Source organism: Eulemur rufifrons, chromosome 8 (genome assembly GCF_041146395.1).
Source record: "Eulemur rufifrons isolate Redbay chromosome 8, OSU_ERuf_1, whole genome shotgun sequence".
NCBI lineage: Eukaryota > Metazoa > Chordata > Mammalia > Primates > Lemuridae > Eulemur > Eulemur rufifrons.
In genome coordinates, this window is record NC_090990.1 from 111,751,759 (window position 1) to 111,776,904 (window position 25,146).

Sequence of the window (25,146 nt, forward strand, 5' to 3'; positions counted from 1 at the left end):
ACTCCAGTCTGGGCAACAGAGTGAGACCCTGTCTTCAAAACAAAGAGAGAAAGAAAAAAAAAGCCAAGCATTACTGAATATACATCTATATATAACCTGGAGGCTTAAGAAGCTATTCCACAAAATTCTTTTTCTCTTTTTTTTTTTTTTTAAAAGGTATCCAGGCCAAATCTATAGCAACTTATTCTACTAGTTGTCCTGACACCATGGAAAATTCAACATCTTCAAAACAGACATTGAAGACTCCTGGAAAAAGTTTCACAAGGAGTAAGGTAAAGAAGATAGCTGGGTTCATTCACATGGTAACAGCAAACAAAACAAAATAAAACAAGAAGATAGGAGTTTTAGAAAACAAGCCAGGGATTTTCCATTTCTGAAGGTTTCCCCTTCCCCAGGATTAAGAAGAAAAATTAGATTAAATATCTTTACTAAAACTGTTAATCTCACAGCAATTAATTTTTAATGGAAGGAAACCACAAAGGAGAAAAAATACAACTTAGTTAAGAACTTATTTCTCCCTAAGGTTAATTTATAAATTTGAAAGATGCCCAATAAAACTATCAACTTGTTTATTCGTGGAACTAGACAGTCTTGATTCCAAAGTTCATATGAGGTAAGGGAGGAGAAAGAATAACCAGAAAACTGCAAATAAATAAATGAATCAATACATAAAAATAAAAGCAATGGAAGGAGGTCAGCCTTACCAGATATTAAAATATTGTAAAGCCTCAATAATTAAAATGGTATGATACTGGTGTATGAAAAGAAACATATACCAACAGAGTAAAAGGGAAAGTCTGGAAATATTTCCAAATATATGTAGGAATTTAGTGTACAATGAAGGTGGTATTTCAAATCAGTGGAAAAAGACGGATGATTTGATAATTGTTGCTGGATCAAATAGATAACCACCTGGGAAAAAAGCAGGGTCTATACCTCACATCTACACCAGGATAAATGCTATAATGGCTAAAATATTGAAATGTTAACAAACAAACTAACTAACAAACAGCCCTAACCTGTAGAAGTACTAAAAAAAAAACTTGGAAAGATTCCTTTATAACCTGGAAGTATGAATGACCTTTATAGCAATGACTCAAAATTCAGAAGCCATAAGAAAAGAGACATATAAATTCAACTAAATAAAAGCAAAAATTTCTGCATGGTGAAAAAAGAAAAAATACCTTAAAAATCAAAAGACAGGCTAGGTGCCGTGGCTCACCCCAGTAATCCCAGCACTTTGAGAAGCAAAGGCAAGAAGACTGCTTGAGGCCAGGAGTTCGAGACTAGCCTGAGCAAGAGTGAGACCCCTGTCTCTACAAAAAAATAGAAAAATTAGCCGGGTGTGGTGGTGTGCTGTAATACCCAGCTACTCATGGGGCTGAGGCAGGAGATCACTTGAGCCCAGGAGGTAGAGGTTGCAGTGAGCTATGATCATAACACTGCACTCTAGCCTGGGTGACAGAGAGAGACCCTGTCTCAAAAAAAAAAAAAAAAAGAAAGAAAGAAAGAAAGAAAGAAAAAAAATCAAAAGACAAAAAACAAATTGGAAAGGAAATCTGCAACTAACATCATAGAAAAGAGGTTATTTCTTTAACATACAAAGAGCTCTTAGAAATTCATAGACAATAATAACCTTAAAATAAAAATGGGCAAAAATATATGATCAGAGTTCACGTATTTCAAAGAGTTTATGATCATGTAGTTCAAAGAAAATAAATGAGTGTGGTCTGCCTTTTAAACATTTGATATGTTCAACCTTATTAATAATAAGAGAAATACAAATTAAAACCATAATGACATATTGTTTTTCATCTACCAGGATGGCAAATTCCAAAAGTTTGAGTATGCTTTCTGTTAGGGAGACTATGGGGAAGTAAACACACTCCTATGTTGTTGGTGGGAATGTCAAATGGTACAACTTCTATGGGGGGCAATTTAGCAATATCAAAATTACAAATGTATATATCCTTTGATGCAACAATTTCACTAGAAGTGAAATTTATCCTACAAATATACTTGTACACATATGAAATGACATGTATACCAGGTATTCACTGCAGCGTTATTTATAAGAGCATATGACTAGAAACAACACAAATGTTTATCATTAGGGGAACTGACTAAATAAGTCATAAACCATGGTATAGCCATACAATAGAATATCATGCAGCTAAAAAAACAATGAGGACTCTCTCAATATATTTATATATAATTTATTAACTTTTGCTTAAAATGGGAAAATATGATCTATATGTATATTTACTTATATATTCATAAGTAACTCAGGAAGGATACATAAGAAACTAACAGTGGTTAACTACAGGGGACGGGTTCTAAACTGGGTAGAGGAAGACAAGGATATGAATATTTTTGCTAGGGTTTTAAAAATTGTAGGGGCCGGGCGCAGTGGCTCACGCCTGTAATCCCAGCACTCTGGAAGACTGAGGCAGGCGGATTTTTTGAGCTCAGGAGTTTGAGACCAGCCTGAGCAAGAGCGAGACCCCGTGTCTACTAAAAATAGAAAGAAATTATATGGACAGCTAAAAATATATACATAGAAAAAATTAGCCGGGCATGGTGGTGCATGCCTGTAGTCCCAGCTACTCGGGAGGCTGAGACAGGAGGATCGCTTGAGCCCAGGAGTTTGAGGTTGCTGTGAGCTAGGCTGACGCCACGGCACTCACTCTAGCCTGGGCAACAGAGTGAGACTCTGTCTCAAAAAAAAAAAAAATGTAAATAAATTATTTTTTTAAAAACCTAAAAATGTATTAAATATCTATTTATATAACAGTACATTTCTGTTAGGTGTTAGGAAAATAGAAATGTCATCAAGGACATCTATCTATCTGCCCTTGAAAAGAGTATAATCTGTTGGAACAGTATGCCTCTTTGAGAAACAACATGAAAATTATCAAGAAGAATAAAATACCATGAAGCAGATTAAAAACTAGTATGCCGAGCAAGTGTGGAGTAAAGAAGAAATTTGTGTAGGTTACTTGAAGAAGTAAGTTAGAGATACCACCATAAAGAAGGCAGAGGACATGGGTTTGCTGAGAGAAGGGAGAAGGAAGTATCATGGCCAACAGTATGGAAGTGGGTCTTAGTAAATTCAGTACAGAATACAGTCAGCAAGAATACGAATGGTTATGTATCACAGCTATATTCTGAAGCCATTGTGGGTTCTGAAATGGTCCTAATAAAGGAAAGAAGTAGGAACTTCATTTTTCTCCCTTGATGTTCTGATAGCATTATTTCTAAATATATGGTGTGATATTTATATGAGTGGTAAAAATAGCAAGATAAAATCAAGTGGAGATTTTGCACTGAATTAAAAATGGCAAGATGGAAAAATAACTGCATTTTCATGTCTACTTTTAAAGAAATTAACCCTTTGGACTTAAGTCTATGCTTCTACTTGATTAACGTATTTTGGATTTCACTGGAAAAAACTAACATTTTCCCTTTCTTCATGTTTGTAGAGTTTGAAAATTTTGCAAAACATGAAAAAGAGTAAGTTTCTTTGTAATATGTTTCTTATATTACTTTCACAATTATGTAATTTTTCTTTATATATCCACTCTGTAAAAAATTAACATTTTTCCTAAACAGAGCCTCTCCGGTATCCGATGGGTCAGAACAGTCACCCCTGAGCCTAGTATATTGTGTTAGGCTGCACAATGCTAATATTGGGCAGGGATTAGGGGGATGGAAAGTTTTCTGTTTAACAGACAGAAATAATAATTAATACAATGTTCCTACCCATCCTAAGATGCTGCCATATATGTGTATTATTTAAAATTCCCAGCAGTCTAACCTCAGATGTATTTTCTTTGAAAATATTCACAGCAAAGCATATTGTGAAACAAATGTGTTGACTTCATGAAATAAGCAAAGCATTGACACATTTCCATTTTTACCAAGTATTAAGAGCAATAAGTCTGTTGCTTACTATTTTTGCTATATTATAATGAAATAAAGCCCATAGACTCCTGAAACTGTGAGAAATTATCTTAGAAATCCTTATTTACAGATATAAAATATATAAAACATGGTGTTACACTTTTTAAAATTTTGATTCATTTGGTCAATCACAAAGGACCAAATAGTTACTTGAATATTGGTGCTATAGGGAGGGACAAAGAACATTGAGAAAATCTGATTTAAGGTATAGTCTAAGTAAGAAGGTTTATAGTGGAATCTTACTTTTTCCTTTTCACTCTATCTCTCTAGCCATAAACTCTAGATTCTTGAGCTAGTTTGCTATCATTGCCATCTTAGTTGATCTCTGAAATGAACTGATTTCTCATTCATGATGGCTGAAGTACGGTTGGAAAATATACCCTTTCTCCTAAATTTATTCAAGAGAATTTAAACATTTCAAAAGGAAATTATGGTGGGAAACGGAGGAAATAAAATAGCTAAAAAGCAAAGAAATGAGTGATTTGAATAGCCAGCCAAAGATTGGTTTGATCAGTTTAGCTTATGAAACACTGTGCTCTCTAGCTCCAACTATGGCTGAAGATATCAAACAAAGAAATAGAAACTTCAGGTAGATTTAGATTGGCATAGTTTTAAGATATGGTAGGGCTCTCAGAGACAGTCTTATTCTAAGTAAATGCTTCCAGGTCATTCTTTGGATCTAAGCTGTGCTGTATTTCTATTTTTCAGTTACCTTGATCCTCTGGTCTTTTTTCCTTAAATGAAGAAGGACATATGGCCCTCAAAATTGAAACTGAAGCTTTAGACTTATCTATCTGCCTGTAGTTCACCTGTGTCCTCTGCCTTTTAGAGATGGTTTACAACTCCAGAATTCCCTTTGTTCTCCCTGTAGCCTGAATCTCTTACTGATCTATAGTTAAAGCTGGTCCTACTTTTAATGAAATTAGGATTCTTCATCTGTTATTTTAAGCTAGCATCTGAGCCTAGTGTCTTTCATTCATTCAATTAAGCAATCAATATTTGGTTAGCACGTCCTGTGTGCCAGGCAAAGTGTGGGGAGAGTACTCCAGAGAGTGGGAAAAAAATCTCTGCAGTGTGAGAATTGAGTGTGTTGTAGGAACTCAAAAGGAACCCATCAGAGCTGCAGGGTAGTAAGTAAAGAGGAGACAAGAGTAAGGTGAGGCTGGAAAGATGAGGGAGGAGAAGTCAGATTCTTACGGGTCATGTTAAATAGTTTAGAGTTTATTCTAAGTGCAATGGGAAGCTATAAAAGGGTTTTAGGCAGAGATGTTACATGCCCCATTTTTTTTTTTTTAAAAAGAGATCATTCTGGCTGCTGTATGAAGAATGAATTATAGGGTGATAAGAGTGGAAGCTGTCAACTCTGATGCCTGGTGCCAACTTTTGGTGGGAAACTTTGGAATTGCTCAGAAATCCTTTAGTTGCAAGTGACAGAAAACCCAATTTAAGCTGACTTAAGCAGAAAAGGAGAATTTATTGGCTTGTAACCAAGGGTTCAGATGATGGAATCAGAACCTAATCTCTCATTCCATCTCTCTCAGGTTTGTTTCACTCTGTGTTAGCTCACTTGTAGGCAAGCTTTTACCCTGTGAATTGAGGCTTAGGATGGAAAAAAACAGCTCTTTCCTGGTTGCTCAAGCAACAGTCTGATGACTAGTGTTGATTGGGCCTGATTATCTTGGCTTGGTTCACTTGCCAATCCCTGAACCAATTATTGCCAGTATATTTAAAGTTCTGATTAGGCAGGATAATGTCATATTTAATATTTAACACTTGTTACATGTAGACACTGACCAATCAGGAATGAGGTAGAATCAGCTCCACTGGAAGTATGGGAACTGAAAATTGGGCAGGGATGGTTTCCTAAAGGAAAATTCAAGTTCTGTTATCAGAAGAGGGAATGAATGCTAGGCAGGCAGCATAAAAATATCTATGACAAGCCAATATGCAAAATAGCAGCTCCTTTTGATATATATGTACAGAATCTTTGCCTCTCTTATAAAAAAAAAATTCCTTTTGGGACAATTGTTTTCTTTTTGAGGCATGTATACAACTCTCAGCTCAGTACAGAGATTAGTGGTATCTCCTGAACTTCCTTACCTTCACCTGCTTCACATTCACGTTTCTGTCTTCAGTGCCCAGCTCAATGCTTGGCACATAGTGGGTATTCAATAAATATGTATTTTAATTGGATTTGATTGAAATTCACTATGTAGTCTAGTGATTCATACTCAAGTACCTCCTGGAAGAGAAAGGTGTTTCTTGAACCCTAGTATTAGGTGTGTATGTGCAAACATATGTACGTAGTTCTCATACTGCATTCTGAAAACAGCATCAAAAAGAATATTTACTAATTTCTCCCTGTTTACATGCTGTTTGTTAGAAAGTTTATACAAATTTGGAATTATCTTTTTTTTCATTGCTACATAGTACATGTAAAAAATGTGGAATTTCACTGGATTGTTTTCAAAACTGGGCAGAAATTGATACATGACTATATCAAAGTAGCTACCTGTAAATAACTAAAGTAGTAAAACAAAGCAGTATGACAATGCTTTTGGGAGATTATGGGTCTAAATTAGCATCATCTATAATGCGAAAAAAAAAGTAGGCTGGAAAGTGGAATGAAGAGAGATTGTAAGAGGAGAGGAGAATGTAAGAAAAATCACAAACTTGCCATGGATAAATTAATGTGGAGAACAAATGATTTAAAAATGTACTAAGAATGATCAGAGGGCAAAGTGAGATAAAGTCCAAAGCCAAAATGTGAATCCCCCAAAAAGCTGATTCATAATATATATTTGATCTATCTTATTCCTTTGGCAATTTTCTTTAGTGTTGGGCTTTACTATACAATCTGTTTGCAAAGAAAAGAAACCTTTAAAACAACCACACATACATACAAATGAGAAGACTATAGTGTCAGCTCATTTATGAGCACCTATATTTTGTTACTATTTGACAGTGATATATTTATTTGGGAGTATTAATTACTGTGGAGGAAATGTTTAAGCTCAACAATTATACAATCTCACAAACAGTAATCTGAGTTTGTCTTTAGTCTTTCCCTTACATTTTTTCTTTTGATTCCAGGTATCTGTAATTCTTCCCCACCAAGAAAGCATGCAGAATCTGTTCAGTCAAATAACTCCAGCTCCTTTCTTAATTTTGGTATGTGTGTTATTTTACAGCAGAGTTTTGAAAAATTATCTAAATTATTCATTTACAATATAACAGATACAAATGTAAATATGATTATGGTTGTATGTATCAGTCCTTATATTCTTTTTCATGCAATTTATCTTTTTAATTTTAACCTCAGCTACCTTTTAACATCACACATAGAACTAAATTATCTAGCATATGCAAAAAATAAACATAGGTAACCAAATTATTATGTTGGCATGTAGCAAATAAATATGACTAGCCAAATGAAGAAATTGAGATGCTGTGATATTCTGGTTCGTATCTAAAGCAAAGTTATAAAAAACATACAAGTGTGATAAAAAGAATAGCAGCTGCTGCTGTCTAATCTTATATAACTCATTCAGCAGTAGGAGATGAAGTACAATTCTGACAGCTTAAAGGAATTGCTCACCCAACTGCTCCTAACTCTAAGCTATAAACTTAAAATGACTACATTATTTTAAGCATTCTATTATTCTATGTGATATATATTCATGGTACTATTTAGAACAGTATCACATACAATCTAATTTTTTTATGAAGTGCAGCAATTAGTAGTAGGATATTACTACTAAAAATTATTATTAACCAAAAAACAGACTCTCTGACAGGGTCTGGGGGACCCCTAGGAGTTAGTCCCTGGACCACACTTTTGAGAATTGCTGCTTAATAGTATTGTGCCTATTTGTATTGTCAAAATTAGGTTGCTGCCACATTCATTGCAGGTGGCAAGAGAAGAGAAAAACAGAGGATGTATAGCCTCGTCTTCTGGTCTTAAGGCACTGGCTGGAAGTGGCAACATCACTGTCAGCTCACATTCCCTTGAAGAGAACTTAGATATGTGCTCTAACTAAATTGCAAGACACACTGGGAAATGTAATATTGCTGGGAAGACAGATATGATTGCCTAGATACATTTCTATCTGAGGAAGAAGCAAAGAAAGATTTTGGTGGATAGGTAGCAATCTCTGCCTCACCTGGGTTATGGTCCCCATGCCACCTTCACAAAATGTTTAACTAGAATCTCTGGATCTGTTCCTTTAGCCATAAAATTTTCTTTGGCTTTCATTAACTGTAAGGTTTACAATGTTATAATTAAGAAAAAGAAATTATAATTTGTATGAAATCATTTAGCTAAAAACATTTACATGGAATATTATATAAACTGTAAAAAACTATTTTTTCATAGTTTTCTTGGAACACAAATGTTCTCTGCCTCCTTCTTTTCTCTCAGTGATACCACTTGAGTAATTCAAGGCCCACCCAGTTTTACAATAAAGTATTAGAGAGCTGTCTCCATGTTGCTTCCTCTCAAATATGCCTAGATCTGAACATTTTATCTACTTAAAAAGCAACACATTTTTTTCATTGGCTCCTTTTTATAAGAAGGCTCCTTTTAAAATATAAATTGTAAGGTCATATTATTCAAAAAAGTATTCACATAATAATTTTTTTTCATTCATATTCACTGAATGAAAAAAAATTATGGTTCAGGTTTATTTTCCCCGAGTTGGCCCACATGTAAAAAAAGGTAGCTCACAATTGTTCTAAACTATTGAGAATTGACTAATACAAGAGACAATATAGGTATTCCTAAAATTTTAGATACTCAGTACCTACATGTGTCCTTACTTCTATTCCCAGTCCACTTGGGTTATAATCAAGCTACCTGTACTGATGGGATGATTTGGACTATTATGTGAGACGATTTAACCTGAAGTATTCCTTCTATCTTCTTTCTCACCACTCAGAGAAGTAAAATGTACATGAACTAAGCTGTACCACCCCTCCTTCAATTTTTTTTTTACCGCCACCATTAATAAATTTAATTTTAGCGGTTTTTATTAAAAAAGTCTTCTTTTCCCCTTCCTACTATCCTCTTCAGTTCTGGTAGTTTTTTAGGTTCAGATTTAAGCAACATTTGAGTAGTTACTATGTGTCAGGCATTGTACTGGTTACTTTTAAAACAAATATCTCATTTGATCCTTATATCAGTTCTTTAAGGTAGATAATATATTTTGTAAGATGAATGAAGTTAAAGGTTTAGGAATATCTTTGAGTTTCCCATTCTCTGGTCTTCCTCTGTATTTCAAACCTTCCATTTTTTTATTTAAGCCCCTAAAGTTGCTAAGTGTAAGATACTGTGAAAATACACTGCCATCAAAGAAAAGTCTTATGTTGCTTAAGTCTGCAGTTCCCAATCCCCGGGGCCATGGACCAGTATGGGTCTGTGGCCTGTGAGGGACTGGACTGCAGAGCCCCACCCACTCCAACCCCGGGATCCGTGGAAAAATTGTCTTCCATGAAACCAGTCCCTGGTGCCAAAAAGGTTGGAGACTGCTGGCTTAAGTGATTACAACAAAAATAAAAACAAACAAAAAAAAAACCCCATCAGTGTCATCAATCTGTAAATCTTTTGACAGCATCCAGAAATAGCCTTCATTAATTGTGAAAAATTTCCTCAACCTCCTTCTTTGGGGTGGGTGTCGAGGTCCAAGTTTGAGGAAGAAAGATAAATAAAAATGATTACTTTTAACTACTTTTTTTTCCAGGATTGCTCATTATTTTTTCTAAGCTTTTCAAATATAATCTCTTAGTAAATTGATGGCTTTCTGGGCTGAAGTAGAAGTATAACTGAATTTAATATAATAATTTTGCAAGTAATAGTGCTTATTTTTGTGAAATTGAAATTTCCCAGCTTTGTTTTTTTGATGGATAGGTGGTAGGTAAAGAAAACCATAAATAAATGATATTATATATTGAATTATCAAAGGCTATCATAACCAGGGTTCTTCATCCTATTATTATTACCATTATTAAATTTTTAAATGCTCTACAAACTTAAAATGTATCATTTAAGCTTTAAATTACTATAATGCCTTTACAATTTATTACTAAATTGACCAAAGATGCTGGCTAACCTTTTAAAAAAATCCATGTATTTGCATATATTAAAATACACTCTAAAATCCAAGTATTCATTTCTATATAAAAACTTTCTTTTTTCATTCAAATTTCTTTTTGTTTCCAGGTTTTGCGAATCGTTTTTCAAAACCCAAAGGACCAAGAAACCCACCACCAACTTGGAATATTTAATACAACTCTGGATTTATAATATAGGCTGCAAGTGCATCTGCAAATAAAACTACTAGAATACTGATAGTTAAAATAAGTATTCTATATTAATAATATCAATAATGAAGATATGCTAATGTGTTGATAGCTTTTGAAAGAAAAGTAATATGCAAATACTCGTCAGCAGTTTTGTATTTTCATATTATTTACATTGGGTTGGAAACTGCAAATAAAAGTTTGTCACTTGAGCTTATGTAAAGAATGCTGTATGAGGCTGGGCGCGGTGGCTCACGCCTGTAATCCTAGCACTCTGGGAGGCCGAGGCGGGTGGATCGCTCAAGGTCAGGAGTTCGAGACCAGCCTGAGCGAGACCCTGTCTCTACTAAAAATAGAAAGACATTATATGGACAACTAAAAATCTATATAAAAAAATTAGCCGAGCATAGTGGCGCATGCCTGTAGTCCCAGCTACTTGGGAGGCTGAGGCAGTAGGATCGCTTAAGCCGAGGAGTCTGAGGTTGCTGTGAGCTAAGCTGACGCCACGGCACTCACTCTAGCCTGGGCAACAAAGTGAGACTCTGTCTCAACAACAACAACAACAACAAAAAAAAAAAGAATGCTGTATGAGAAACACTATTTTTTTTAACTTTCAAAGGTTTGTAAGATTTAGATCTCAATTAAATTTGTACATTGTCAGAATTTACTATAAAAAGTTTAAAAAAAAATCTTATCTTGTGGTTGCAGTACAAAATTCCTGCTTGTGACAATGACTATTCCCTGGTAGCTATTTTTGACTAAATGGAGTATAACTTGCACATCTTGCCAAATGTAGGGGGAAACTAGAGCAGTAAGAAAAGGAGAAATTATATTTAAGAGAATAAAATGTGCAAATCATGGCAGTAATCATTTTTAAATCTAATCCAACTAACAAGATGTTCAACTACATTCCTGATAAGTGTTAACCTAAGTTACTCAATTATCAATTCTAGAAAAATAATCAACTAAATACAGCAGCTATCTTTTGGTAGCATTTCCTTCATTTAAAAATTTATATTCAACCAATCAGAGATAATTCTAGTTTAAAATAAAGTTTTATGTGAATATGGATCTGCCTTTAAAAAATCTATTTCAAATCTAATTTTATGTAGGAAATAAGTTAGTGGGTAATTATTATTACAAAGAATTCACCCAACTTCCTTTAATGATTTAACATCTTTTTATTGAAAAAAACCAATACTTTATTTCTAACTTTTAGACACATGTAATATTACTTAAACATCATTTGCTCTGCCATATTTTTCATTCGGAAGCCTAATGATAGGACAAATAGAATGAAATATTCATAACCTGTCTATTGTAGTACAATGTACCCAACAGATGATCAATAAACTTTTTTGTTTTTAAACTAACTTTATTGCAGTAGTGTTAGTTTAGGTAATACTTCTCCAGGAACTAGTGGTATCAAATCACTGTAATTTTTTTCTATTTAAAAAATTTTTTAAATTCTTTTCTTACCCTGGTCTCCCACATGAAAATCACAGTGATTTTATCTGCTGAGTATATCACTGACTCAATTATTTCCAAATATCTTTATCAAGGACCAAATATATTAAACGAATCCGAGGTAAGGTCCTGTGCATGGCGCACACCTATATATAGTCTCGGCTACACCAGAGCCTGGGGCAGGAGGATCCCTTCAGTCCAGGAGCCCCAGGCCAGCCTGGGCAACACAGTAAGACCCCGTCTCTAAGAAAAAAAAATAATAATGGTGATGATAAAAAATCCTAGGTAAAAGCTAAAGTGAGAAGTGAGGATAAAATTCTAAATGAACTTCCGAGGAGCAAGCATCCCTTAGTGAACAGTGACAATTTTTGAAGTGTTCTCTGGTAGACACGCTTTTCAAATTTAGAAAATCTTACACATATGATCTGAAAAAAATCTCATTAAAAAAATCTTAAACATGGTTTTCCATGTAGGAACATATTCACAATAAATGCTGGACTCTACCTTTCCGGGCACTAGAAGGGATGTGGCTTGATGGCGAGGTGAGGCAGTTCTTGCACCTGACCTGTTACGCCTGTGGTTGTAACCATAGCAATTCCCATCGAAATGCTTCAAAAATTTTCTGAATTGCGGCCCTGTTATATTTTACAGCAAAATTGCCCTCATTGTACATATTAATTCCTTTTTGCCCTTCCTTTCATCGCTTGTCAAAGGTTAAAGGCTGGAGATTCTTTTACCTCATAAAGGTTACGAGAGAAATATGAAATTTAAAAGTCACTATGGAGACCACCTACTCCGTGTAAAATGACGAAGGGGCACAGGAAGATGATAATGGGAACGCGCCGCCAGACTCTGAAAGCCGTAAACATTGTTTCGGCCGTTAAGGCGGTTGGCTGCCAGTCACCGCCCAGTGGCGGTTGCGTCGCAGCCCGAAGCGTGACTCGGCGCACGCTCCCTTTCCGCTCCTCCACTCAGAGCCGGGGACGCGGCGGACTACCGCTCCCACGAGGCTTTGCGCGGCCGGGTGCTTTACAATAGAAGCTCGGTCGGAGAGGCCTGCGGAGAAGCGCTGGGAACCGCCGCTTCCGGCATGTTGGGCTCAGGACGAAGAACGGCCGACAAGTGCAGGGCGCAGGAGAGACTCCAATGCCCAGCGGGCCGTGCGCGGGTGGCGCTTGCGCGATGCGCGGACGGGGGGGCGGTCGGGCCATTTAAATGTGTGTTTGTGGGTGAAATGGCTGCGCAGGTCGGAGCGGTGCGCGTAGTACGGGCGGTGGCGGCGCAGGAGGAGCCGGACAAAGAAGGGAAGGAGAAACCCCATGCTGGGGTCTCGCCGCGGGGAGTGAAGCGGCAGCGCCGAGCTAGCAGTGGGGGGTCTCAGGAGAAGCGGGGGCGGCCGAGCCAGGATCCCCCTCTCGCTCCCCCTCACCGGCGGCGTCGCAGCCGCCAACATCCCGGGCCGCTGCAGCCAACGAATGCAGCCACAACCGTCTCAGGCCCTGTTGAGCCTCTTCTCCTGCCGCCTCCTCCGCCACCTTCGCTGGCACCCTCCGGGCCCGCTGTCGCTGCCCCGCTCCCGGCCCCAGGCACCTCGGCCCTCTTCACCTTCTCGCCCCTGACGGTGAGCGCGGCCGGGCCCAAGCATAAGGGCCACAAGGAGCGGCACAAGCACCATCATCACCGTGGCTCCGATGGTGACCCCAGCTCCTGCGTTCCGGGCGATCTCAAGCACAAGGACAAGCAGGAAAACGGCGAGAGGGCTGGAGGGGTGCCTCTGATCAAAGCCCCCAAGAGAGGTGAGAGCAGGCGAACTGCCCCGGCTTGGGCTCTAGGTCTTTCTCAGTTCCGACATTCCACACCTTTAGTGCTGAAAGACGCCAAACCCTTGCTTACCTCCTGCTGCCTTACTCTCCAAAGCCCACTGGGGTGGACTCTGGATTTCAGACCGTTGACACTGTTTGACCTACTTGAGGTTTCTCGCTCCGAGACCGAGCTGTCAGTTACTAACCCCCTTACCAGTCCCCGGGAGCCTTGCTAGGTTTGTTTTCAAATTCGGCAGGCTTTCCGCGCCGCGCGGTTCTGGGCGTTAGATTAGTAGGTGGGGTATTAAAAACTGCTTTCTAAAGTAAAGGCTTGTCTAAAATTCCTTCTCCCTGTTTTCCCTGGCGGAAAGCTTTAGTATTTGCTCCCTTCTCTTCCAGAATATTCATGGGTATGGTTCAGGAATTTAATGAGGGAATTCTTACAGAGGTTACACCACTCACCGGTTGACTTAGCTTCTGTAAGGTAAAATATCAAACGCAGTTTATCTTGGTTCTTTTTCATCTAGAGTAAGAATTATTCCTATATTTTCGTATTAGTTATTTTAATTCTTAGAATAGGGATGGGGAAGATTTTCTGTCCCTTTTGATCCTAGGAAATAGGACCAACAGTGCCTCTGAAAAGTGGGAAGTGTACAGTAGATGATAGAGGCAGGAATTCCAGTTGCATTTTATTCTGTCTAGCACTATTTGTGAATCTATTTAATCCAATAACCCTCAAGAATATTTAACCTAGAAAATACAGGACTGATTGTGTGGGTTCTAAAGAAATTCAGTTGGCCAAAATTGGTGTTTTCCCATTTCCAAGTACCTGTAACATTTATTTATATTATTTGTGGAAGAAAGGGGTATGCTTTTGATTATGCTATATGTTTGTACTTTGTATATTATTTTATGTAATTTGTTAGTGGTTTCTTCTCAAGAAGCTTTTAAGATACTTCCAGGTTTCTTAGTACTGAGCCAGTTATTACATGCTAACGAACCAGTCTTTCAACCTAAAGTTTTGTGGGTCTTGCATTCTTTCCACATATTTGGCCTTAACTTAGGGCCAGTTTTTTGTGGTGCTGTTTCCTTTTTATTTTAACCTGTTCCTTACAAGGTGAATTTTGTGGTGTTATTGCCAAATAATGTAGTTAGTTGCAAATAATTGCTTAGTATTTATTGACTAGAATTAAATTTTTCTTCTTTTGATGGTATCCAAATCTTATCCTCAGGAATAGAACTTGTGGCAAGCTGACAGGAGTGCCAGTTTCCACCACCAACGTGCAATGATCTTGATCTCTTTTATTTTTACCTTTATTCCCCACCTTCTCATTTCTTTTGTGTGTGTGTTTCAACTGTACAGAACTAGAGGGAATCTTAGTGATCATCTGGTTTAAATTTGTATTGTAGAAGAGGAAAAGAAGGCCCAAAGTAGTGAAGGGACTTGTCTAATCAAGTCATAGTTAATTAGTACGAAGTACAAAATTTTTAAATTTTTTTTTTTTTAAATGAATCACTGGCATAATAGGGAGTGTAACCCAGATTACTGAATCTCCAAGGTGCATGTTGTCGCTTTCTCTTCTTGCTATTCATTTTTTTCCACTCCTTTGTTTACATTTTCCCTGTGCTTTGACGTTACAGTGGCAGTAGATGATTTTAGATCATCTAAGATCTTTGACCCAGCCCTCTTTTATAGGAGGATAGTGGCAACGGCATGTGTAATAATTCACAGTGTGCTTCTCTGAAGATTACACAGGCCCGATGTTCTTAAAAAAAAAAAAGAAAAAAAAAAAGAACAAAAACAAGCCTCTAACCCAGTGCTGACTGAGAGAACTTTCTCAGATGATGGAAATGTTCTGTATTAGTGCTGTCCAATATGGTAGCCATATATGGCTCTTGAACAGACCTGAAGGGTGGTTAGTGTGACTGAGGAACTGAATTTTTTATTTTATTTAATTCTAATTAATTCATAATTAGTCACATATGGCTAGCGGCTACCACATTGAACAGCACAGCTCTAAACATTTGTAGTTTGCCAATATGTGAAGAAGAGAAGTGATTTAAGATCAGGCTGTTTACACATTTTAACTTTTGGCTGAAAATTTGTTAGATTATATGCCCAAACTATACTTTGGTGGAAAAGGGCTACCTAGTCAAAAATACATTTGGGAGAAAGATGGTTGACATGCACTGATTATTTAAAAAGTTTGAAAACCCTACAGAAAATAAACAGGTTTGAATTTATTTAATCCAGGCTTTTGCACAGTTTAACTGATGCTTTTTTTGTTCTCTGAACATCTTTATACTTGATAGTGGTATGTAGGAGGCATGCCTCTCATATTAATCTGAATTTAAATCATGGCTCTATCACTTCCTGTGTGACTGTGAGCAAATTGCTTTAACATCTCTCAACCTCAGTTTTCCTGTCTGTAAAATGGGGTTATGTATTTCATTTATAAAGTTAATGTGGATTAAATGGGGCAATGTGTGGGAGGCACTTGAAACAGTTCCTGGCTCATTGTAGGCATTAAGTTAAAACTGCCTTTTATTATTTTGTTGTATTTGGTCCTTGAAACAACTAATTAATAAGGAGAGTGGGTAGTGTCTTTTTATTTACAGAGCTAGGTCTTCCCTTTGCTTATCCTCAGACTTTCAGAAGCTATTTTAACTTTTTGAGATAATTATAGATACACAGGAAATTTCAAAAAAAGTACAGAGAATTCTTTACCTTTCACCAGTTTCCCCCAGTGGTTACATCTTACATAACAATTATATGATACCAACACCAGGAAATTGACATTGATACAGTGTGTGTGTGTGTGTGTGTGTGTGTGTAGTTATCTGCCATTTTATCACAGTAGATTAGTGTAACCACCACTACAATTGAGATATAGAACTATTCTATCACCACAAAGCTCTTCCTTGTGCTATCCATTTACAGCCTTAGGCACTCCTTTTGTTTCTCTACACTCCTTAACTCCTGGCAGCCACTAATCTCTTCTTCATCTCTATAATTTTGTCATTTTGGGAGTATTACATAAATGGAATCATGCAGTATGTAATCTTTTGAAATTGGCTTTTTTTGCTCAGTATGATGTCCCTGAGGGATGTATCAGTAGCTCACTCCTTTTCATTGCTGAATAGTGTTCTGTGGTATGGATGTACTGTGGTTCACCTATTGAAAGACATTTGTGTTGTTTCTAGTTTTGGGCTGTTACGGATAACACTTCTACAAACATTCATGTTCAGGTTTTTGTGTGTATATAACTGTTCATTTTTCTGGAGAATGCAACTGCTGGGTCATATAGTAAGTAGTCAGCCCTCTGTATCTGTGGGTTCCACATCCATGGATTCAGCCAACCTTGGATCAAAAATATTTGGAAAAAAATATTTGGGAAAAAAAATTGTGTCTATACTGTACATGTACAGACTTTTTTCTTATCACTATTCTCTAAGCCTGCAGTCCCCAAGCCCCAGGCTGTGGACCAATACTGATCTGTGGCCTGATAGGAACGGGCGCACAGCAGGAGGTGAGTGGCAGTGAGCAAGCAAAGCTTCATTTGTATTTATAGCTGCTCCCCATTGCTCGCATCACTGTCTGAGCTCTGTCTGATTAGTTAGTCACTGTCTCCCATCACTCCCAGATGGGACCGTCTAGTTGCAGGAAAATAAGCTCAGGACTCTCACCGATTCTGCATTATGGTGGGTTGTATGATTTTTTCATTATGTATTACAATGTAATAATAAAGTGCACAATAAATGTAATGTGCATGAATCATCCCTACTCCCATCTGTGGAAAAATTGTCTTCCATGCAGCTGGTCCCAAAAAGGTTGGGGACTGCTGCCCTAAGCGATATAGTATAACAACTAAAAATATTATAAGTAATCTAGAGATGATTTAAAGTATAGGGGAGGATGTATATAGGTTATATGCAGGGACTTGATCATCCTTGGGTTTTGGTATTCCTGGGAGGTCCTGGAACCAGTCCCTAATGGATACAAAGGGATGACTATATATGTGCGGGTTTTTTTTAAATTAATTAATTTATTGAAGATATTGCCAAATTATTTTCTGGAGTGTCTATACCATTTTATATTACTACCAGCGATGTATAAGAGATTCAGTTTCCCCATATTTTTGCCAGTATCTGGTATTGTCACTCTTTTTATTGTAGATATTTTAATAGATGTGTGGTGATATCTCATCATGGTCTTAATTTACATTTCCCTAATTCCTAGTTGATATTAAACAGCTTTTCATGTTATCATTTGCCATCTGTATATCTTTGTCAGTTAAATGTCTAAAGTCTCTTTATGTTTCTTGCCCATTTTTAAATTGAATTGTTTGGTTTTTTTATTGAGTTTTGAGAATTTTTTTGTAGATTACATGTACAAGTTTTTTGTCAACTATATAGTTTGCAAATATTTTCTCCCAGTCTGTTGCTTGTCTTTCCATTGTCTTAGGTCTTTCACCAGAGAAAAACTTTAAAATTTTGTGTAAGTCCAATTTACTGAATTCTTTTTTTTTTAGTGGATCATGTTTTTAGTGTCATGTCTGAGGTCCCAAGTCCTGGGTCCCAAAGATTTTCTCCTGTGTTTTCTTTCTAAAAGTTCTATAATTTTAACTCTCACATCTGTGATCCATTTAAGTTAATTTTGTATAGGTCGAGGGTTTTTGTTTTTGTTTTGCCTAAGGATATCCAGTTGCTTCAGCATCTTTTGTTGGAAAGATTATTCTTCTTCCATTGAATTACTTTTGAATCTTTGTCAAAAATTGGTATAACCTATCAGGTAAGAATGGTTTTTACATTTTAAATAGTTGGAAAAAACCCCATAACACGGGAGAACCATACAAAATTCAAATGCAGTGTCCAGAAATAAGATTTTATTGGAGCATAGCTCCATTCATTCATACATATCGTCTATGGCAGTTTTTGCATTACAGTAGCTGAGTACAGTAGTTGAGACAGAGAGCAAAGCCTACTTTCTATCTCTGTACGGAAAAAGTTTGCCGACCTCTGAATTCAGGTGAGACATGTTCAGCACACCAGCCCAACAGCACTCAATCCAAATTCATGTGTAGGCTAATTACAAATTATTACAATCCCAGACATTTTGAGTTGCTCATAAATAGTTGAAAAAAAATTTAATCTGTAAATGCTAGGGTGGTAAACTTGCTTCATCTGTAAAACAAAGTAAAGTGATTTTAAAAGAGGTGAAGTGAAATGCTTAAAATTTTTTAGTTATTGATAGAATTGAATATAGACCTTAGTCTTTTCGACTTACGGCCAGGTGGCTTTTCTCTTTCCACTGTGCCTATTGGGAATTAAAAGTTAATAAAGAGATATTTAAGTTATTTCATGTAAATAACAGGCTTGAGTCTAACTAAAGAGGAAGTTACCTGTGTCTTTTGAAATCTTAATTTTTTTCTCTCCCCCTTACTGCTCATAAAAACATCGGACAAAATACTTCCTCAAACTATCAAAATTATTCTTGGTTAGTAAATTTATGATTTTAATAATATTTTAATATACTTTTAAAAATGAAAGAAAGGGGGGACAATCCCTATAGGTCTTTTCTCCAGTGTCATTAAATAACAGGATTGCTCTTATGTATGCCCTAGTGAGTCATCCTTCTTTTCTCATATTGTTTCACTTTTGACCACCTGCCTAACTGTTATCACAGGGAAAGTGTTCCTAAGCCAGACAGTTAATGAATATTTTCTGTGATGTCAAAAAGCTTTTGGCAGGAATTTTTTTTTTTTTTTAGGCAGGGTCTCGCTGTGTTGCCTGGGCTGGAGTACAGTGGCATCATCATAGCTCACTGCAACCTCAAGCTCTTGGGTTCAAGTTATCCTCCTGCTGCAGCCTTCCGAGTAGCTGGGACTACAAGCACATACCACCACGCCTGGCCTATTTTTCTATTTTTTTGTAGAGACTGGGTCTTGCTCTTGCTCACACTGGTCTCAAACTCTTGACTCCAAGCAATTCTGCCACCTTGGCCTCCCAAAGTGCTAGGATTCCAGGTGTGAGCCACCGTACCCAGCTTGGCAGAAATTTTAAGTCCAGCAGCACTTCGTTTTTGGTGATAGGAATGGAGAATTATTGGGATTATAAAGAGAATTGAAAATAGATACTCTGACTTATCAGAGCAACAACTCAGGGACTAATATTTTTTCCTACCCACTCTGAAAGAGGCAAAAACATCTTTAAGGGCATGAAAACTTTTGCATAACATAAATAATGCCATCTTTTGGATCTTGAGGAATTTTGTAATGGGCACCACGTAAAATATTTGCTGAATGAAATAATACTCTCTTTATTGGAAGTTCTTCCAAGCCACCTCAAGTCCATTAATTATAACTAGATAATCTTAGTTGATCATCTAATGGAAATGTTGCAGGGAGGGGTCTGATAGAGAAGGCAGAAAGGAAGAGAGTATATATAGTGTAGTGTATTGGAAGAGTTTGAATTTTGGAGTTAGGTGAGAGTTTGAATCTTGGCTGTTGCCTAATAGCTTTATCACCTAATATAAATTACATATCTTTGTGTCAGGCTCTGTTTCCTTTTCTGATTTGAGGATTAAAATGAGATAACATATATGGTTCCTATTAGACACTTGGTAAATAATAGTTTTCTTTCTTCTTTCAGAGATTTGTTTTTCCTTTTTATATGTCTCTCTTTTGATATACTCCATTGTACTGTAGACCAGTAATCTCTAGCTCTGGTTTTGATATTCGAGAGTTGTTGCCAGTTATTTCAAGGAATTTTATCAAATACTATTATTATTATTATGATAATCAAGATGATAAGGACTTGTGTGTCAGATACTGTGATAAGGGTCTTATATTGATTGTCTCATTTAATCCTTACAATAACTCTGTGAGAGAGACATTAGTATTTTTTTTTTTTTTTTTTTTGAGACAGAGTCTCAGTCTGTTGCCTGGGCTAGAGTGCCGTGACGTCAGCCTAGCTCACACCAACCTCAAACTCCTGGGCTCAAGCAATCCTTCTGCCTCAGCCTCTCGAGTAACTGGGACTACAGGCATGTGCCACCATGCCCAGCTAATTTTTTCTATATATTTTTAGCTGTCCAGATCATTTCTTTCTATTTTTAGTAGAGACGGGGTCTCGCTCTTGCTCAGGCTGATGAGGCACTAGTATTAATAGCATTTTAAGTTGATATTTAAAGAAATTTATGAACTTACCTAGAGACCTTAGTGAGCAATAGAGCCTGGGACGTTAACCTAGGTCTAACTGTAAAGCACCTGTTCTCATCTTAAATAGCGCACTCTGTTGTGTGCAGAATTCAACTGATTTTTGGTAATAGTGGTTAACATGTATTAAGTATTTGTTCTAGGATGATTCTAAGTACTTTACATGCATTTTTCATTTAATTTGTACACTAATTTTATGAGGAGATACTGTTTTTCCCTCCATTTTACCAATGAGAAACAAGGTACAAAGAAATTAACTTATAAGAGTTATGCTGCCTCATTCATTATTGGTAAGAATGCAAAATGGTACAGCTACTTTGGAAGACAGTTTGGCAGTTTTTACAAAACTAAACATACTCTTACCATATGATCCAACAGTCATACTCCTTGGTACTTATGTACACTCAAAAACCACGTATATTTATAACAGCTGTATTCATATGCCAAAACTTGGATGCAACCAAGATACCCTTCAGTTGGTGAATGGATAAACAAACTGTTGTACATCCAGACAATGGAATATTATTCAGGTAAAAAATATTCAAAAAGAAATGAGCTGTCAAGCCATAAAAAGAAATGAAGGAACCTTAAATACATACTACTAAGTGAAAGAAGCCACTCTGAAAGGCTATATACTATATGATCCCAATTATATGACACTTTGGAAAAGGCAAAACTATGGAGACAGTAAAAAGATCAGTGGTTGACTGGGGTTAGGGGAGAGAGAGGGATGAATAGGCAGAGCACAGAGGATTTTTAGGGCAGTGAAACTACCCTGTATGGTACTATAATGGTGGATACATGTCATTATACATTTGTCCAAACCCATAGAATGTACAACACCCAGAATAAATCCTAATATAAACTGTGGACTCTGGGTGATTATGTGTCAGTATAGATTCATCAATTGTAACAAACATAACACTCTGGTGGGGGGGTGTTGACAATGGGGGAGGCTATGCATATGTAGTGACGGGGTATATGGGAAAGCTCTGTACCTTCTTTCAATTTTGCTGTGACCCTAAAACTGCTTTAAAAAAATAGGGTCTTAGGAAAAAAAAGGTAAGTGGTAGAACAGAGATTCAGACTTTTTTTTTGGAGACAAGGTCTTGCTCTGTTGCCAGGGCTGGAGTGCAGTGGCATCATCATAGCACACTGCAACCTCAAACTCTTGGGCTCAAATGATCCTCCTGCCTCAGCCTCCTAAGTAGCTCTGACTACCAGTATGGATCATCATGCCCGGATAATTTTTCTATTTTTTGTAGAGATGGGGGTCTTACTATGTTGCTTAACTGGTCTGGAACTCCTGGGCTCAAGCGATCTTCCCTTCTGGGCCTCCCAAAGTGCTGGAATTACAGGGTTGAGCCACCGTTCCTGGCCACAAACCTAGCCAACCACTCTTAAACACCATAATATAGAGGGATGGGGTAAAGTGAGGCAGTATTATGTTTATACAATGATTCACAAGAATTTGGCCTTCAAAATAAGCAGTTTTTTGTTTTTCCTTTGTAGTCAGGTTTTTATGTAGAACTGGAAGAACTCTCAAGAACACTGAAAATAATTTATTTTCAGAAAATAACTTTAGCCCTTTTAAAAAGTATGATTAATAAGATGTAAGCAATTGTAATTGTTTTGCTGTTGCCTGTCTACTGTGATTTTTGGAAATTAAGATACTACTTTTTTTCAGTTTTAAGCTATAATTCAAGTGTAAAAATGGTATTATGAATTTAAGTTTTGTAATGTGGAAAGCAAATTTTTTTGCATTAGTGAAATTGTGATGTATAATAAATGATGCTACTTGATAACTGAAAATATTAGCATATATTATCATATGAGGATTTATTGATAGTGTCCCATATTAATAATGACATTTTTAAAGACTGCCAGCAATTTGTTTCTCAGATGAATGTTTGTATCTTCCTCTGTAGAATTACATATTTCTTTTTGTATTTAATCTCAGTTCAATATGTGAAAGCTTTCTTTAATCACAGGTATAGTGTAGCTTGGCTCTTTTTCTGTAAAAAAGTGTGGTCAATAAATTTTTTCTTTTGCACTATGGGGAAATATTCAAAATGTGACTTCCTGAATACATTAATTTTCTGTTGGAAAGCTAAAACTAGAAATGGAAAGATGCAAAGACTTGATTGATTTTTAAATAACGTCTTAAATTCAAGGCAAGGCAATTGGTATTTTTCTCATAAAGCAATGGTGGCCAACTTATAGTAATAACCTCTAATGACTTATGTATATGTATGCCATTCTCAATTAGTTGCCACCCACAAGAATAAATTTTGTTTATTCTTGGGAATTTGTTAGCTCATATGAGATGGGTAGTCTCAAATTTCTTTATAAACAAAGTTGAGCTTTCTATATTTCAGCCTTAGATAAGAGTCAAAATTTGAAAAAGAGGATTAGTGAGGAGATAGGTTGAAATTTATTTCATATTTTAAACTTATGTTGGCAAATGAGATTACAAGTTAAGGTCTTTTTCATTTCCTTGTACTGTGGTTTTTTGTTTTTTGAGATGAACCATGTTGGACTAATTGAATGGTTTTCGTATAAATGAGTTTTGGAATAAAACCCATAGAGACTTGGCCATGTTAGAAATAACCACTGGTAAGCTGATAGTAATATAGAAAATGTGTTACAATCAAGGCAGTTCCTTTTTGGTGTTAATTTCAGTGGCAGATCTAGGTCGCAATCCATCTTCTGCATACCAAATACCTCTTCTGAAGCTTAAAATAACAAGTTCTATTCAGAGACATTTTCTTTTCTTGTTTTCTTGGGAAACTGCTAAAACATTTAGCAGAGGGTAATTAGATGACTATTTTAAAATTAGTCTAGCCTTTTTATTTAATGGCATTAACATTTAGTAGCTTGGGTGAATTACCTAAATTACCAATTTGATGTTGGGGAAAGTATTTAGATTAATTTTATTTGGTAAGAAATATAAATGACTGTTGCTAAGTGTTTTAAATAATTCTCAAAGATTTAGTTGTATATACAATAGAGATTGCTTTATCCCTTGCCAGTTTAAGCAATCTGATTACATGTATATTTTAGTATATGATCTCAGTTTAAGTACAAGTGATGTTTGCAAAAAGGTTTTCATTTTGTTGTTCTTAAAAGCAAATATAAACAATGAAAGTTATTTGGTATTTTGTAAATTTTAAAGTCTTTGTCTTACACTTTTAAATATTTTCTTCAGGTTTCAGAACTGTTGTAATATCTGATTGATTTGGAGTGATTTTTTATAGAGTATTGCAACTATCATACATTTACATATTATACCAAGTAAATTCTTTACTGTAAAATTTGTTGAATTTGTTCTTCCCAGATGTAATAATAGGATTACTTGGGAGTATTTGTCTTAATACTGGTTTACTTGAATCATGTCAGAAATACTGTTTGGTGGACGAATTCTATACAGTAAATACTAGATGAAATTTGAAGGTTGGTCAAGACTGTACCTGATATTTATTTAAACCTCAAGATTTCTTGTTAGTTATGTTTTATAACTAGTAAATAAAAGATGTCATTCTGTCTTGGGCTTGTTAATTCATGATAATCCTTTAAAATTAAAAATAAATTTTTAATTATAAAAATAATATGTTTATTGTAGAAAATTAGAAAATACAGATAAGCAGAAAAGAGGGTAGACATTTATAATGCTACCACCCATAGATAACTATGATTAATACGTTGGTATATATTTCTCCAGATAGTTTTCTGTGTTATATAACAAGCATAGATCAACCAGACTTTTTCCTTTCTTTGGGTCCTTTGTTTCTTTTTGCAATATTTTCCTTTAGATCTTTATGTGCTTGTTTTGTCTTATTATTTAGAACTCAGTTTAAATGTCACCTCCTTAAAAGAGCTTCCCCAACATCTAGAGTAGCCTACTTATTACTACCTGATACTTTGTTTTTCTTGTCTAACTGGATTGTAAGGTCCAAGAGAGTAGTATCTGTCCAAGAGATTGTATCTGTCTTAGCACCTGTCCCTAGTGCCCAGAAGTGTACCTGGCATATAGTAGGTACTTAGCAAATTCTTAAATGAATAAATGTTTGATGTTATAAAAATGGGATCAGAGTATCCATGTGTTAAGTGCTCTGGAAAGAAAGGTAAGATACACATCCCTGACCTGAGATTGCTTACGGTCTAGGGAAGAGGTGGAAAATTAAATATGTAATAATACAGAGTGTGGTAAGTGCAGAGACAGGGAAAGTACAACTAAGGGACCTCATATCAGGAGTAGCCATCCAAATTAGGTGGGGAAGAGTTGTTAGAGAAGGCTTTCTGGAAAAGTGACAGTGTAAGCATTTTGTAACCTTGTAAATTTGTATGTCAGTTTTTTTCATCTATAATATAATCTGTAATGGCTGGGTAGTATTTTATAG

At 36.2% G+C, this 25,146-nt stretch overlaps 2 protein-coding genes across 2 annotated transcripts in view; both read left to right on the plus strand.

Annotated features, from left to right (window-relative positions):
- PTPN22 (protein tyrosine phosphatase non-receptor type 22) overlaps positions 1–10,245 on the plus strand; it is a 62,319-nt gene extending 52,074 nt beyond the window's left edge. Inside the window, exons 19-22 of the mRNA XM_069478953.1 lie at positions 157–272; positions 3,483–3,513; positions 7,057–7,134; positions 10,181–10,245. Of these exons, the coding sequence (XP_069335054.1) occupies positions 157–272; positions 3,483–3,513; positions 7,057–7,134; positions 10,181–10,245 (290 nt within the window). The remainder of the gene's footprint in view (positions 1–156; positions 273–3,482; positions 3,514–7,056; positions 7,135–10,180) is intronic.
- Positions 10,246–12,753: 2,508 nt separating this feature from the next.
- Positions 12,754–25,146, plus strand: part of RSBN1 (round spermatid basic protein 1) — a 52,133-nt gene continuing 39,740 nt past the window's right edge. The window contains exon 1 of the mRNA XM_069478954.1: positions 12,754–13,523. Coding sequence (XP_069335055.1) covers positions 12,818–13,523 — 706 coding nt within the window. The 5' untranslated portion in view covers positions 12,754–12,817. The remainder of the gene's footprint in view (positions 13,524–25,146) is intronic.